A 15,637-nucleotide genomic window follows, 5' to 3' on the forward strand; every position below is an offset into this window, starting at 1 on the left:
GGATTTTGCTTGAGGACAAGCAAAAGGCTAAGTGTGGGGGAGTTGATTTATGCTTAAATTACTCTATTTTCTCTGGCGCGACCCGTTCCCCTGGCGATAGCCGTTTCCCTGATGACAGCCGTTCCATTGGCGAGAGCTGCGAATTCGGCAAGAGTAGGAGTGTCTTCCAGAGCGCGCATCCAGCTGGAGAGTTGCCTTATTTTACACGATTCTATTATCTTTAGAATTCTACTTTGCATGGCAACTTCCATGGTGATCGAAGGAAATCTGAAAACTATAAATAGGTCATCTTTTGACCTATTCAGAAAACCCAACATTCATATTTCAGTTTTATAGCTTTAAAATATTTTTGCTTTCCAGTTTTCAAGGCTTGGATCAAGATTGAAGATTCAAGCCGCTACAATCGTTTTCATTCAGTTTTTATGTAATTTAGTTTTTACAATTGCTTTCTTATTTATTATGTTTATGTTTTCTTTTGCGATGTCTGGCTAGTTTCGTTTAGCTGATTCTAGGGTTTGTAAATAGTTGATTGAATTTATGTGATTTATTTGTTAATACCTTTGTGCCTTCCAGTTTATGATTCATAATTCTTGGTGCTTAATTTCTTGTGAATTATCTGATCAATAGTTTGCATGTTTAGCTATTCGGTTTGAGACCTAGCGGAGATAACTGCTTAGCGGATTCAGGAATGTATGATATGATTTTAACCTTGAGACCTAGCGGAGATAGGTGGATCATACGGAGCTATTCTTAGGAGCTATTGGGAGTTAGTATATTTTCTTGAGACCTAACGGAGATAGATAATTTACTAATCTACGATCGTTGCTGCTCTAGCGAGAGTAATTGATTAATTAAGTGATCTCTCATCATAACTGGATTAAACTGGTACATAGGATTAGTAGATTAATTGCATAGATTTAGTTAATGAATTTACTACCCTAGGATCAGTTGTCTTTCATATCTGAATTCGTCTACGTGCTTTTATTTATTGCTATTTGCGTTTTAGTTCCATTAAATCAATCTCTACTTTTGTTTGCCTGTCTACTGTTATAGTCTGTTTAGGGGATAGCTAAAGTCGTTTCGTTGTGTCAGTCCCTGTGGATATGATACTCGGTTACCAATTTTTGCTACAATTGCACCGTGTTAGTTGCGGTATTTTGTTGCTAAGAAATTAGTGATCAGGTGATAGCGGTTAATATATGATATTTGATTATCTGTGTTAGTACTCGTATCCGTATAGGATAATGACATCCCCTTAAGGAGCTCAATAATGTTTATTGCGTTAAACCCTGCAGGTTGATTAAGTTCAGACGCAATAATAAGTTTTGAGTGGTACTGCTTAACGATTACAAAGAGATTAATTAATTAAGGCTGTCAGAGCTATAATTAATTAATGGATGTCGGATATTTTAAATACGAGGATTTAATAAGTCTAAATACAAGCCCCGACTCATCACCGGCAATAAAGGGGTAAGTCAGTATCGGTTCTCTAGTGGAATGAACTGATATTTATAAATTAATTATGGTCTGGGCTGACCATAGATAAATTAATTTATTTGAGGCCCATCTTTATTCCTTGTATCTAGTCCCTGGACTGGCCCAAAGTCTCCTAGCCCAGAAAGAGCTGGAAATCGTCCCTAGCCCTAAACCTGCGCCCCCTCCCTCTGTATTTTCTATTTAAATACAGCTGTCAGCTCTCAGGAAATACACACTGATAAAATTAGAGTTTTTGAGAGAGCTGGTAGGCGCAGGAAACGTGTGGGATTCTCCAGCTTAGGACTTTCATAGCTCGTTGTCCATCCAATGGTGAAAGCTGAGCGGGATACAGTCGAGAAGATCAGAACTGGAGTCTTTCGATACGATCGTCAACGACCTCTGCATCCGCTTTACAAGTAAGTATTCCTACCACCTACGTGCAGCTGTTAAATTCATAGGAGCATGTTTAAGATTAATCGTTGTATGATAAATTAATAATAATCCAAGAAACGATCATCGGGCAAACGGAACGTTAATTCAATTTAATATTCCTTCACCGATTTCGCTTGGTTCTTATCTACAAGCACATTTCCCGAAGTTGTGAAACGATCGACTCTTTTTGCTCCGCTGGTGGTTGTTTTACATTTGGTTGTAAATTACTAGTATCTACTTTAGATTTGGTTCTGTTTTAGATGGTTAGTATACTAAAGTTGAAATTGTTCTGGTTTCATTATGTATCTCGTTATAGAATGATCTTTTCCGTTTTACCATGACGTGTTTGATAAGTGGAATTTTAAATATTATTTTCAATGAAAAACAAAATTGGCAAGTGCATGTTATTAGGACCTGCTGCCATGAAAAATTTTATGTTGAATTGGAAATCTATTATATAAGAGAAGTAAGTAATGTGGCTCTGGAAATTGGGACATTTCAAGTCATGGTGCAACTGCAAACCTGTGCCTGTGGACACCGTCACAGTTGCTTGCCCCGATCATCTCGTGTTAGCTGATCTTCCTATGGCGAAGGGTCTGGGTACAACATCTGCAACTACTGTTATCAAGTCTGTTAGACGTTGCTCCCGTCGCCAGCTCGGTGAGTGTGTTCATTTCTGTGTTTGATGCGAATTTCCCGTGGCTATTTATGGGCATCTGGTAAGTAACATCTATAGTCTTTTAATGACATTTGAGCTTTAGATGACCTAAGTGGCCATTTACTTGGAGTGATAGGATGGATAGATAAAAACAATTCAAGCTAATCGACCGTTTGATGGATTGATTAATTTTGAACTTGTTTGACCATCTTATGCCTCATATACTCAATCTTATATTTTATTAATCTATCCTATCACTCAAAGTAATCTAATGTTCGATTCATGAGTCAAGAAAATTATATATCTATCATATATATTTAGTATTCTTTTTTAGTATTTCTTTTACTATTAATCTTTGCCACTATGTGTTTGCGATGCATCTGTTTCCTTCCAGACTTTGACTTCATGAAGAAATGAACATTTACGTGTGTGTATGATCGGTTTTTTCTTAATATCTTGCTTTAAGACATTGCCTCTTTTATTGGGACAACATTATCTACTGATAATCTTATAATTGAAAAGTTAGTATTTGTATTTTAGTTTTCTTCATGATGTGCCTCCATTTTGTGTTTCAAGAGCACGTTATCATGGTTTACCTGAATCTATGCTTCTATGTGTTGTGCCTGTTGGCACATCTTGACATTTGTGGCTGATCTGTTTGAAGCTATAAAGAAGAGTGTTGCTATGAGGAGTGCTAAATGCAGCTATTTTCTCTGCATTTATGTTTAACTTATATACTGAAACTATATTTTATTGCAGAGCCCATGTGAGCATGCCTTCTGTTTGGACTGTACCAGGAGCCAGGTGAATGGGCACCTATCATCTTCGCGAGAAAGGTTATTCGGATCGAGATGATTATCTAGCTAGTTACATCACCATTTTGTTATCTTTCTTTGGACATACGATTGGTAGAACATGTATTTTTGTTGACTCTATTCGGATGGTGATTGTATGAATATTTTGGATGGTATATGACATGATTTATGGATGGTTTTTATTATTTGGTTGTTTTAGAATTAATTTTAATTGCAAATAAATTATAAAAAGCTGTTTGTAGCATAAATAACGAAAACTTAAAAAATATACATAACAACTACAACCGTTATGTATAAAAACATACATAACGTAAACAAAAGAGTTATCTAAACAACAATTTGACGTTATTATAATATTCCAAGATCACACAAACAAGTGTAATATATATGAAAACAACCGTTATGTATAAATATATAGATAACGGAGAAATATAAACTTTCATGACGGTCAGAACCGTTATGTATTGATGTATGTATTTTAGTTGTTCACATTCTTGGATTATTTGTGTTTTAATTGAATTTAATATACACACTTAGGTGATTTTTGATGCAGGAATTGAAGAGTTCGATGTTGATGGAGTCAAGAGGAAAGAAGTAGAGAATGAAGAAATTTTTGATGCAATTTATGAAGAACCGAGAAGATGCTAAAAGTGGAAAATAATTTAGAATTTATTTACATAATATCTGTTGGGGTCCCGGAGGGTTGACTGACAGGTGTATGGGGGGGAGAGAATACACATGTGGGCTATTTTTCGCAAACAAAACAAACGTAACCAGATTTCAGTTCAAAATAGGTTGTAGACTGATACTGAAAATACTTCAGTAAAATGACATCAGTCGAGCACTGGGCATAACTGATATCTAAGTAAGGCTTCAGTCTAATTTGTAAAACAGAGTGAAGTTATTAATCTCTCTGACTATCTGTTGAGTCGTCAGTAGGATTAATAACTCAGCAGCGGAATTTAAACTTAATGCGAATAGCCTTTAGAAAAGAGTTTGCCACTTATAAAATCCTTAGTTACACTTTTCAGTTAATCCAGTTCAGTTGAAAACAGTTTAGCACGAGTAAGGGAATAACTGAAAGCAGATTAAGAACATAAGAATTTTTACATGGTTCAAAAACAACTTTCCTACTTCCACGACCAGATGATTAGTCTGTGGGCTTATACTTAAAGGTGCACAGCAAACCTACCAATCCACTCTGAATTAGGTTTAACACTTAGCACGCCCTGACATTGTCGTATCCCATCAACTAATGCTAATGTCTTTGGAGACAGAACCTTTAATCTGAACTCCCTCATGGCTTAATTGGTTCCAAGGTAACCGTCTAGTTTAGTTTTTTGGTACTAAACAACAACAACTTGGCTTACCTGGTGCCTAGGGACCGTACTATTTAGTTTCCTGGTACTAAACAACAACCACTTGGCTTAACTGGTGCCAAGGAACCATCTGTTTAGTTTCTTGGTCCTAAACAAGCATTCAAACACACTTTTCTCTTGTTTGAAAAGAGGTTAGGACTCTTCCAACTCAGACTACTGAGAACAGGCTCTCGAGTAATCCATTCTAGACTTAAGATAAAATAAGAAGTGCCTAGTCTATTAAGAGAGTTTAGGTAATCAGCTAGACTGATTTTACAACGATGATTACTCTCTTCTTCGATTCGAAATTTATCTATATGTGGAAATGTTGGCTCTTTAATTTGACAGAGCTTCAGCGTATGTCTTCGAATCGGTTTTCCCCAGATTGAAGGTTTTCCTCGAGCTCTATTTGTAGGCGAAGTCTTGAATAGATCCGTTGGAGAGATGGTCTTCAGTATTTCTGCCGTTGTGACACATTCTGTGCTATAGGCTGAGGCTTCAATCTGCTTGACTCCTGATTGGTCAAGAGTTTGAATCTTCGTTGTCCTAGGAGTATGGTGCGACGGTACTTTGGCACCAAAAAGGAAAGTTGGCGTACTGGAAATGACGATCTTCAAATCTGATGCATTTAATGTCGTTGCAGGAGCATTTAATGCGGATCTCTGAGCTTTAGTCCGAAGAAGAAAGTTGACTGATAAAGCTTCAATAATCAATTGTGTTTTTATATTTTACTTGATCAGTCGTTGACTTTACTAAAGGTTATCCTTTGTATCTCCAGTATCTTTCCTCAATTGATTAGTCTTTAGTTGAGCTTTGATCTTCAAAGTCTTCAGTCTTCAGGTTCTTCAGTCTTTGTCATCGAGAAACTACAGCTATCAGTTACTTTCATTCTAGCCAAACGATTGAACTCTAACAGTTGAGTTCAAGCAAGAAGTTTAGTCTAAAGAAGATAAATCTAATGATTTTGGGATCATCAAAACTGGATATTTCTTCTATTTTCTAACAATATCTCCACTTTATTTATTTATTAGTAGCTTTGTAATTAAGCCCATGAGAGTTAATGGACTATGAGGAATTCTAAATATACCTTATGGCCTTAGGAAGTTTGTACGTGTGGAGAGATTGGGGAATTAGCTTTGACTTGGGGGCCAGAACATCCTTGGTGGCTCAAGATAGGAGACATGAGATTGGGCGACGTGTAATAGGGATTGGCGGCGGTAGATTTTATTTTAGTTATTAGTTTTTCCTTTTGTGCACAAGTTGAAGAACACGAACAATTTGGTAATCAGTATCAATTGATTTTTATTTCTTTTATTTAGTTATGATTTCTCGTTTCTTTATTATGTTTTAAATTATTAGTATGAGTAGCTAATTTCTTGATTCGGTGAGAATAATGAAACACTAGTTCAAAATTTGTGAGATCTAATTGGGTGTTTAATTGATTTAATTGGATTTTGATTTGTTCCCTGAGCCGAGTGCTTTCTTGAGCCTGGTCACCTTAGGTTAATTCAAATTAGTGTCAATTAGTTCACCTGATCCGTAATTGTTGGAATCGGGTTAATTAGTGACAAAGCTATCGTATCGGTAGTAGAAAATAAAATGGTAGACGGATTATTACTTGCTTTTCTTGGGTAATTTATTTAAATCGGGTCCCTTCATCTTAATGTTATTGAAACATTAAATTTAGATCTGTCGTTTACAGCTAGGTTGTGTTTTAATAAGAGAAATAATTAGGTTTGGCATCTACAGCTGACTATCGATAAAGTAAGTGAGAATTGGGGTACGTCCGTTGCATTGACGGTATCCTATACCTGGTTGGTACATGAGAATTAATTTATCTTTGCGTCTATGATTAGAGTAGTGACTAGTGTGGATTTATTTGAATCGCGTCCGTTTTATTCTTGATTTATCTCGTATTTGCTATTTAGTTTATTTATTGTTTTTCTTAGTTTATAATCAATCTCTCAATTTAAGGCGTTTTGGCTACACCAAACTCGATCTTTAGGAATTTGAATACTTTTACCCGTTCTCTGTGGTTCGACCCTGTTTATTGCTATACTAATTTAATTCTTGGTAGAATTGCAGGAATTATTTGGTGGTATACGACGATCACCATGTATGAGGCTTAAAGATAACGGAAACTCTAGCGTTGTTTATTTAAAAAAAAAAACCGTTATGTATAACTATATAGATAACAGAGAAATATAGACTTTCATTACGATCAGAATCGTTATGTGTAAGACTTATAGATAACAGATATTATCAGACGTTATTTATTTATGGATAACCATTATGTATAATAGTATAGATAGCGTATAAATATTCGTTATGTATGAGCGCCACATACACAACACCACTATACTTTACGTCATTTTTTTCACATAGATAACGGATAAAATCCGTTATGTATGTGCGTTTTTGGCGTATTGTAAGTATATGGCACTAATGGCACTAATATGACCATAAGTACCATTTTTGCAACACTACATAAGAGAATATATGGCACTAATGGCACTAATATGACCATAAGTACTATTTGTGCAACATACTAAATGGAGAATATAAACCCTAAGTGCTACGGGGAAGTGTTCAAAATGGTCATATAATTGTACTCATCTAAATGATATCATCAGCACACATGTATATTACACTAATATGACCATGAGTACCATTCATATGACTAATAACACTAATATATGGCCAATAATATCATCAGCACACATGTATATTACACTAATATGACCATGAGTACCATTCATATGACTAATAACACTAATATATGGCCATAAGTATCATTGGTGCAGCACTGAGTATATGGCACTAATGGCACCAATGACACTTATAGTGCCATGTGTGCCTAACCCCCGCGCAAACTCGAATCTGACTTGAATCTGGTCCGCCTTAATTAAGGGCAAAACACTCCTAAAACATAAAAAATGGCAAAATTTTATATTTTTTTAATTAGTGACCAAATATTGTGTTTCCTTCTTCAAAATGACCACACGACTATATTGTTTCAAAAATAATTAAGTTCAACTCCGTTTCAACAGAAGTACTACTATCCTACCCCCGTGGCCTCCGGCGACCTCAACCACCCCATCCTCGTCTTAACAAAAAAATAACGATCTTAAAATAAGTACCCCCTCCCCCCGCCCCCCCAAATGCCAGAGCGCCTTCCAAGACTTCATCGGTCCTCCCCCAATATATGACCATCAAATATTTATATAAGATAAAATTATTTAACAATCTTTGATTACATGAGGCACCAAACACACCCTTTGCGACTCGTTTGATGACCTAAATATTAATCCATTAAACAATGAGATTTACCAATACTATAATGAAAAGGCAAATACAAAACACTCCAAAGGCCGTCAATTTATATTAATGTCCATCGGAATTCAGGAAGCTTACTGTCGGCCACTAAAATAATTATGGACTCACGGTGCTCTACTAATTAATCTTTTTATTTAGGTAATCTAAATATCTAATCCATAATTTACACATGCACAAGTGCTACTATTTGTCAGACTTTGAGCACCATGATCAGCATAATATTAGTTAACTATTACAATAAATTAAGTTGTGTAACAAAATATGGCAAACATATGACAAAAAAGATTAGTTTTGTCGAATAAATTCGTTTTAGCATGCAGATCTAGAAGAAGTCATGACACGTGAATTATCACATAATTAATTTCAAACTTACACGTAAAATTAAGTTAGACCCAAATTCTACTTTTGGCTCACCTTCAAAAAAAAAAACATGTATTTCTTAGTATGAAAATAATATGAATTAAAAATCAAAATTTGTTATACTTCATATATTTATAGACAATTAACCTGTATATTTTAACAATTAAGCTTCGTTGAGCAAGTTTTGGAATTTGAAAAAAAATCAACTTACTGTCTACTACAATTTTTATTTTTTATTAAAAAAGATGGGGTGATTAATGACCCTTTAACCTCATTTTTCACATAGATGAATCTCATTGCTCGATGAGTCTAGCAATTTCGATTCCACATACGTTTGTTTTGTTTATTTGTTTTTTTCTTCTTTTTTTGGAGTTTAATTTGGGTGAAGATACGTTTGAAGTTTGAAGTAGGGGTAATTGCCCCTAAATACATTATCTTTGCTCAATTTCTGAAATTGCACCTCACCTTTAAAATCTGCCTCCTAATACATAACCTTTCTTTTTCTTCTGAAATTGCACATGGTCAGCCAACCACCGATCGGAAAAATGACGTGGACGCCGGAATCGTCACATGTACTTGCCGGAAAAAAAAAATTTGATGTGGCAACCATGTAGGAAATAACACATTTTTTTACTTTTTTTTCCTATTAAATTCTAGTTTTTCATATTTGAGTTCAAACCCACTAATTATCCTAAATTCTAAAATATGCCCAGATTACACCCCAATTCAATTCACGTCTCTGTACCAGATTAGGGCATATTCTCTCTCTGATAAATCAATTCACGTCTCTGTACCAGATTGCGTCCACGTCATTGAGCAAATGTATTACGTAATGTATTTAGGGGCAATTACCCCTTTGAAGTATATGTTTGGTGGTACGTTCAAATTGTGTGTAAATTATAACGAGGCGTGTGTGAAATCTTCAGTTGTCTATCCAAAACCCACACGCATATTATATTCATATTGATAATCATTGCTCGCGTAAATTGACATTTATCTTCACGTGTATATTATATATAGTCAACTTCCTCAATAGGAAAAATAAAGACAGCTTGCAAGCTCGCATGCAAAAGGAAGGAGCAGCTAGCAACTCACCTAATGTCGATCGGGCCACTTTAAATTTAAACCTATATAATAATGTTTTTCAATTTACAGAATAATAAAACTATCAAAGAAAAAAAAATGAATATAAGTTAGAATTGCAAATACAAACTATATACATATATTATAGCTGCAAATGTTGAGCAAAATTTAGTCAAAGCCAAACATGGACACACCTCTTCTCTTCTACACATTCCTCGCTGTTATATCCATCTTCGTCATCTACAAGCTCTCAGCTCCCCGCCGCCGCCTGCCTCCGAACCCCGCCGTGGCTCTACCCGTCATCGGCCACCTCCACCTCCTGAAACAGCCGCTCCACCGCAACCTCCACCGCCTCTCCCAGCGGGCCGGCCCCATCTTCTCCCTCAAGCTCGGCGTCCGCCGCGTCGTGGTGGTGTCGTCGCCGGCCCTAGTCGAGGAATGCTTCACCCGAAACGACGTCGTTTTCGCCAACCGGCCCAACATCCTCGTTGACAAGTACATCGGCTACGACCACAGCACCATGTCCGGCGCCCCTTACGGCGAGCTCTGGCGCAGCCTCCGCCGCGTCGCCGCCCAGGAGGTGCTTTCCAGCGCCCGCCTCAGCGCGTTCCTTGAAATCCGGCAAGACGAAGTGAAATTTTTGCTCCTTAGCCTCCACAAATCTTGTCATCAAGGATTCTCTAAGGTGGAATTGAGGCCGAAGCTGTCGAATCTGACGTTCAACAACATGACGAGGATGCTGGCGGGAAAGAGATTCTTTGTGGAGGAGAAGGAGAGCGAGCAGGGGCTGAAGTTCCGGCGGCTGATCAACGACGTTTTTGTGGTGGCGCAGGCGTCAAATCCGCAGGATTTCTTGCCGTTTCTGCAGTGGATCGACTACGGAGGCTTCACCAAGAAATTGGCGGCGCTGGCGGAGGAGATGGACGAGATGTTGCAGAGCTTGGTGGATGAGCACCGGCGGGAGAAGAGGAACAGCATGATCGGACATCTGCTGTCTCTGCAGAAATCGGAGCCGGAGTTTTATTCCGATCTAGCCATCAAGGGCCTTGTCATGGTAACACTCCTCAACTTTATTTCTATTCTTTAATCTCTTTTATCGGTCTAGAGTCATCCTCCTCTTTTAAAATAGCATGTGGATGGCTAGATCCAAAATAACTTTAATTCAAGATTAAAATGTTTTCTTTTTTCTTAAAATATTGCTTTCCTAGTAGGATATCTTCTCTTTTGATGATAAATTTATTATGAAAAAAAAAAGATAATAAAAAGTTCTTCATTTTTTTTCTTTTCTCTCATTTTTTACAAAAATTAATTCCATCATTTCTCATCATTCATTTTCACTTCAAAAAAGGATAATATTTCACATAAAAAATAAAATTATAATATTATCGCTCATTGAAGTGGAAAAAAGAGGGATGGGAAAGGATATACAAAGTAATTCTATTTTGTTATAAATGAAGAAAAGGAAAGAAGAGATTTAAAGGGAATTTTTTTTTTTATCTCTTATTTTCTCATGATAAATTTATCATCCAAAAAGAACACTCTTAAAGTATTGTTTTCCACTATTCTAAAAATAGACATAAGTAGGAGCCGTTTGATTTGAATGATAAAGCATAATTAATAAAAGGGAAAAGTATCAAATAAGCCACCGTCGTGGTGGCCCTTTTCACATCTGGCTCCCTATAGTCGAAGGGGTATCAACTAAACCCCTAAACTAATTAAAATCGAATAATTTCCCCCTTCTGACCTAACGTCGTTAAGTGTCCGTTAACGTTTGGGTTTAATTGCACCCACTACTTCAGGGGTGGATCTGTACCTTATTTTATTTTTTTATTTTTTTTATAATTTCAGCAACCCATCCCCGGCATCAACTTAACCGCCCCTCGTACTCATCGGCTCCAACTTACACTTTGTCAGCTCGCACGCGCTCAATCTCTTGATCGTCGAGTGCTTACCGCCGACATGCAGCAGCATCACCAACTCCAGATGTGGACCTGGATCGAATCCTGCTTGGTCCAAATCCATATCCGTATTTTTTTACTTAGGTCAGGATCCGGTCCAAATCCATTAGGTCCAAAAAAATGAGATTCATGTCCAGATCCATTAGATTCACATGTTCTCGAGTCCTGACCCGAATCCATTCTTTTTTCTCTTTTTCGGGTCAGGACTCGAGAACCTGTGAATCTAATGGATCTGGACATGAATCTCGTTTTTTTGGACCTAAAGGATTTGGACCGGATCCTGACCTAAGTAAAAAAATACGGATATGGATTTGGACCAAGCAGGATTCGATCCAGGTCCACATCTGGAGTTGGTGATGCTGCTGCATGTCGGCGGTAAGCAGTCGACGATCAAGAGATTGAGCGCGTGCGAGCTGACAAAGTGTAAGTTGGAGCCGATGAGTACGGGGGGCGGTTAAGTTGATGTCGGAGGTGGGTTGCTGAAATTTAAAAAAAAAAAAAAAGGTGCAGATCCACCCCTGAAGTAGAGGGTGCAATTAAACCCAAACGTTAACGGACACTTAACGACGTTAGGTCAGATGGGGGAAATTATTCGATTTTAATTAGTTCAGGGGTTTAGTTGATACCCCTTCAACTATAGGGGGCCAGACGTGAAAAGGGCTACCACGACAGGGGCTTATTTGATACTTTTCCCTTAATAAAATAATAAATCTTAATTAACTGTTTGGTTTGGATGATTGAATTGAGTGATTATTTATCACCATTGGGGCATTCAGTTTTCGAAATTAAATTAGTTCGAGATTACCTAGAATTGAGTTGGCCCGAGATTAATTTTATCATAAAGGATAAGCCAAGACTATTTCTATGTGACATTGATCCAAGATTGAATCACGGGCCGTATCCACTCAACTGAACAAGATATTATAAGATTAATCTAATCCAATCATATCTAATCCTTCACACCGAACGGTAGTGAATTATTTAATCACATTTCCAATTCTATCAATTTTATCTGTCTCATCAACCAAATCACACGTCCCCTTAAAATATTGATTTTCCTTAATTCACATGAATTAATTTAATTCAAGATTAAAATGTTCTGTGGTTATAAATTAAACAAAACATAGTTTTTCTTCAATAAAATTTCTATTTCAGCAGTATAAATTAAACAAAACATAGAATTAATTAAATGATTAGAAACTTTGTGATTATGAATGGGTTATTAGCTATGATGCACGGATTCTTCAAAAATTAGCATGTACGGCGAATCGGATTCTTTTAGGGTGCGATTCTCTCGGATTCTCGTCGGATTCGCACCCGATTCGCTACGTGGCGTATCTTTTAAAATAATTTATAAAAATAAATCGGATTCGCAAATTCCATAGGCGAAATTCACGTATCTCGTGCACGAAAGGCCTACACAAGGTTATTTTGATAATTTTATTTTCAATTATGACTTATATATTGGACTAATAATATTTGAATCGTTATATTGTTGCTCAATTAACTTATATAATTGAAAATACTTAACTTTTGGGAAAATAAAATGTAAATTACATATAATTAATTTAAGAAAATTAAAATTGTATATATTTTATAAGCATTATATATCATAAAATCTTAATAATTAGATGTATCCTTACCGAATCGCACCCTATAATTTTTAAAAACCTGTATCCCCGTACTCGTATCGTATCGCCCCCGCATCCGCACCCCCGTACCTATGCAACATAGGTTATTAGCTCATTATATATATATAGAGAGAGAGCGCAACAAAGTGATTAAATTATATATACTGACCAAGTTTGAGTTACTCTAAAATGATCCTATAATTAATTTAGAACTACTCTCTTCGTCCCAGTTAAATTGATCAACTTCTTTATAGCACGAGATTTAAAAAATTAGTATTTTAAATATATTTGGTATATAATAAATGAATAAGTGATTAGATGTTTCCTTGCTTATATTTATTCCATATAAAGAAATTTATCAATTTAATCTGGACGATCAAAAAAAGAATATTGATAAAGTTAGTTGAAACGGAGAGAGTATGATCTTGCACTCCTGAATATTTTTTTTTCATGTTATCAGATATAGTTGTATAGAGTGACCCATAGTAATTATTTTAAACCGTCCTCAGTCAAAATACTGATTAATTTATAGAGACAAGAACGAAATATTTATTACTTTATTAGTCTACGAAACATCTTTTTAATTTTTGTTTTTATTTGTTCATCAAACATCTTCTTAATTCATTTTTAGAAATAATTCCATTAACACTTTTACAGTTCTCACATATTTAAACATATTTTCACTAACAGTGCTACCATTTTTGAAAGTAACCCATTAACTATGAGCATTTTTTCTAATTTGTGGGATTTCCACTCGTCAAATATATAATTTGATTTCTTATAAAATCATGTCCACTCTTCTTTGGAAGATGTTTTGTGGATGAATGGAATATAATAATATGAATTCGGTAGTAATTAAAATTAAAAATAACAAATTGTTTATCGTATGTTCATATCAACTTGCTTATTATCGTTTAAAACAATATAATAGGCTAAGCCCATGTTTGATTGGGTGTTTTAGAAGGTTGGAAAATGATTCAATTAATTGAATCCATTATTTGTTGTTTGGTTTGGATAATAAGGTAACCATTACCCTTACTTGAGGGTAATTCAATCACCCAATCTGTTACCCCTCAAAATAAAGGGGAATCAAAAGAAAGAGAATCTCTTACTAATGATTCATTTCCATTATTAAACCAAACACTTAATAAAAATATGCTTATTGTTACCATTTCACTTATTTATTTGATTCCATTCTCTTTTCATTCCTCTATTCGAACCTAACGACCACTAAATCACTTAAATAATTAACGTGCTTTTCATCTCGGTCAACAAAAAAAATTGACTTTTTCTTCTTCTTCTTGGGTGAGGACAGATGCCTAGTGTGTGCTGTGTGTGAAGCCAACTGAAACCCATTTGCAATTACGAAAATGAAAAAGAACAATTTAAAAGTTATTTCAATCTTACAGCTAGCTAAATTCTTTTATGGAACTATATATAAGTCTAATCCCAAGACTTTTCCATTTGGCTCCAATTATTTTCATATGTATTTTTCAAATAAATCTCATCGCCTTTCTTAATTGATACAGAGCTTACTCTTTGCCGGCACGGACACATCGTCTATTACCATAGAATGGGCAATGTCTCTTCTTCTCAACCACCCTCGCATCCTCACAAAAGCCAAACAAGAATTGGAAGCAAAAATTGGACACGATCGATTGGTAGTAGAAGAAGATCTATCCAAGCTGCCTTACCTCCACAACATAATCTTGGAGACGTTCCGGCTCTTCCCAGCCGGGCCGCTGCTCGTGCCCCACGAGTCGTCCTCCGACTGCAGGGTCGGGGAATACGACATCCCACGCGGGACCCTCCTATTCGTGAATGCATGGGCGATACACAGGGACCCCGGCGTGTGGGAGGACCCCACGAGCTTCAAGCCTGAGAGGTTCGAGGGCGTGGAAGTTGAGGCGCATAAGCTGATGCCGTTTGGGATGGGGCGGAGGGCGTGCCCCGGGGCAGGGCTGGCGCACCGGCTAGTGGGGCTAGCGCTGGCGTCGATGATCCAATGCTTTGAGTGGGAGAGAGTGGACGGCGAGGAGGTTGATTTGGGAGAAGGGGAGGGGCTCACCATGCCTAAGTTGGTGCCTTTGCAAGCTATGTGTAGATCAACACAGATCATGAGCAACCTTATTATTCATTGATTCTCATCAATACTCAATTGGATTTTGTATTTCTTTTAGCAGTGTTACAAACACGAGTGACTTCTGACCCTGCATATGTGCAACTTCTATACATGCACATCATTTGAACCCCTCGTTTTATATGTATATATTGTTTTGCTTTACTTATTCGTATAGTAGTATAAAACAAGAATAGATTTATATATATTATTGATATACCTATGATATAATGGTTGAGATTTAATATTAGAGAAATGGTATGTACGTAAATATATCAATTCTATATATATAAAATACGTATGAATTCGATGTGTAAATGTCTAAACTGCGAAAATTAAAAAATTTCGCAATCTATGGGGTTATTGTGAGAAATGAGAACGAAATTTGGTTCTCATTTCTCACAATAACTC

The 15,637-nt window shown here is 36.3% G+C and overlaps 1 protein-coding gene and 1 long non-coding RNA gene across 2 annotated transcripts; both read left to right on the plus strand.

The window, feature by feature from the left end:
- Positions 1-1,908: 1,908 nt before the first annotated feature.
- LOC130990931 (uncharacterized) lies at positions 1,909-3,566 on the plus strand. Its single transcript, XR_009090984.1, has 2 exons — positions 1,909-2,568; positions 3,326-3,566. It is a non-coding gene; the product is annotated as an uncharacterized LOC130990931 (long non-coding RNA).
- Positions 3,567-9,484: 5,918 nt separating this feature from the next.
- Positions 9,485-15,391, plus strand: LOC130990933 (cytochrome P450 81Q32-like). Its single transcript, XM_057915154.1, has 2 exons — positions 9,485-10,572; positions 14,637-15,391. The coding sequence occupies exons 1-2, from the start codon at positions 9,703-9,705 to the stop codon at positions 15,246-15,248; spliced, it is 1,482 nt and encodes a 493-aa protein (XP_057771137.1). The 5' UTR covers positions 9,485-9,702; the 3' UTR covers positions 15,249-15,391.
- Positions 15,392-15,637: the final 246 nt, after the last annotated feature.

The sequence above is a fragment of the Salvia miltiorrhiza genome, chromosome 6, assembly GCF_028751815.1.
Source record: "Salvia miltiorrhiza cultivar Shanhuang (shh) chromosome 6, IMPLAD_Smil_shh, whole genome shotgun sequence".
NCBI lineage: Eukaryota > Viridiplantae > Streptophyta > Magnoliopsida > Lamiales > Lamiaceae > Salvia > Salvia miltiorrhiza.

What these genes read in the sequence shown, in the direction of transcription:
- LOC130990933 (XM_057915154.1), top strand. Translation starts at nt 9,703, where the DNA reads ATGGACACACCTCTTCTCTTCTACACATTCCTCGCTGTTATATCCATC. An exon ending in CCATCAAGGGCCTTGTCATG is followed by an intron (nt 10,573 to 14,636) that starts GTAACACTCCTC and finishes TAATTGATACAG; the next exon opens with AGCTTACTCTTTGCCGGCAC.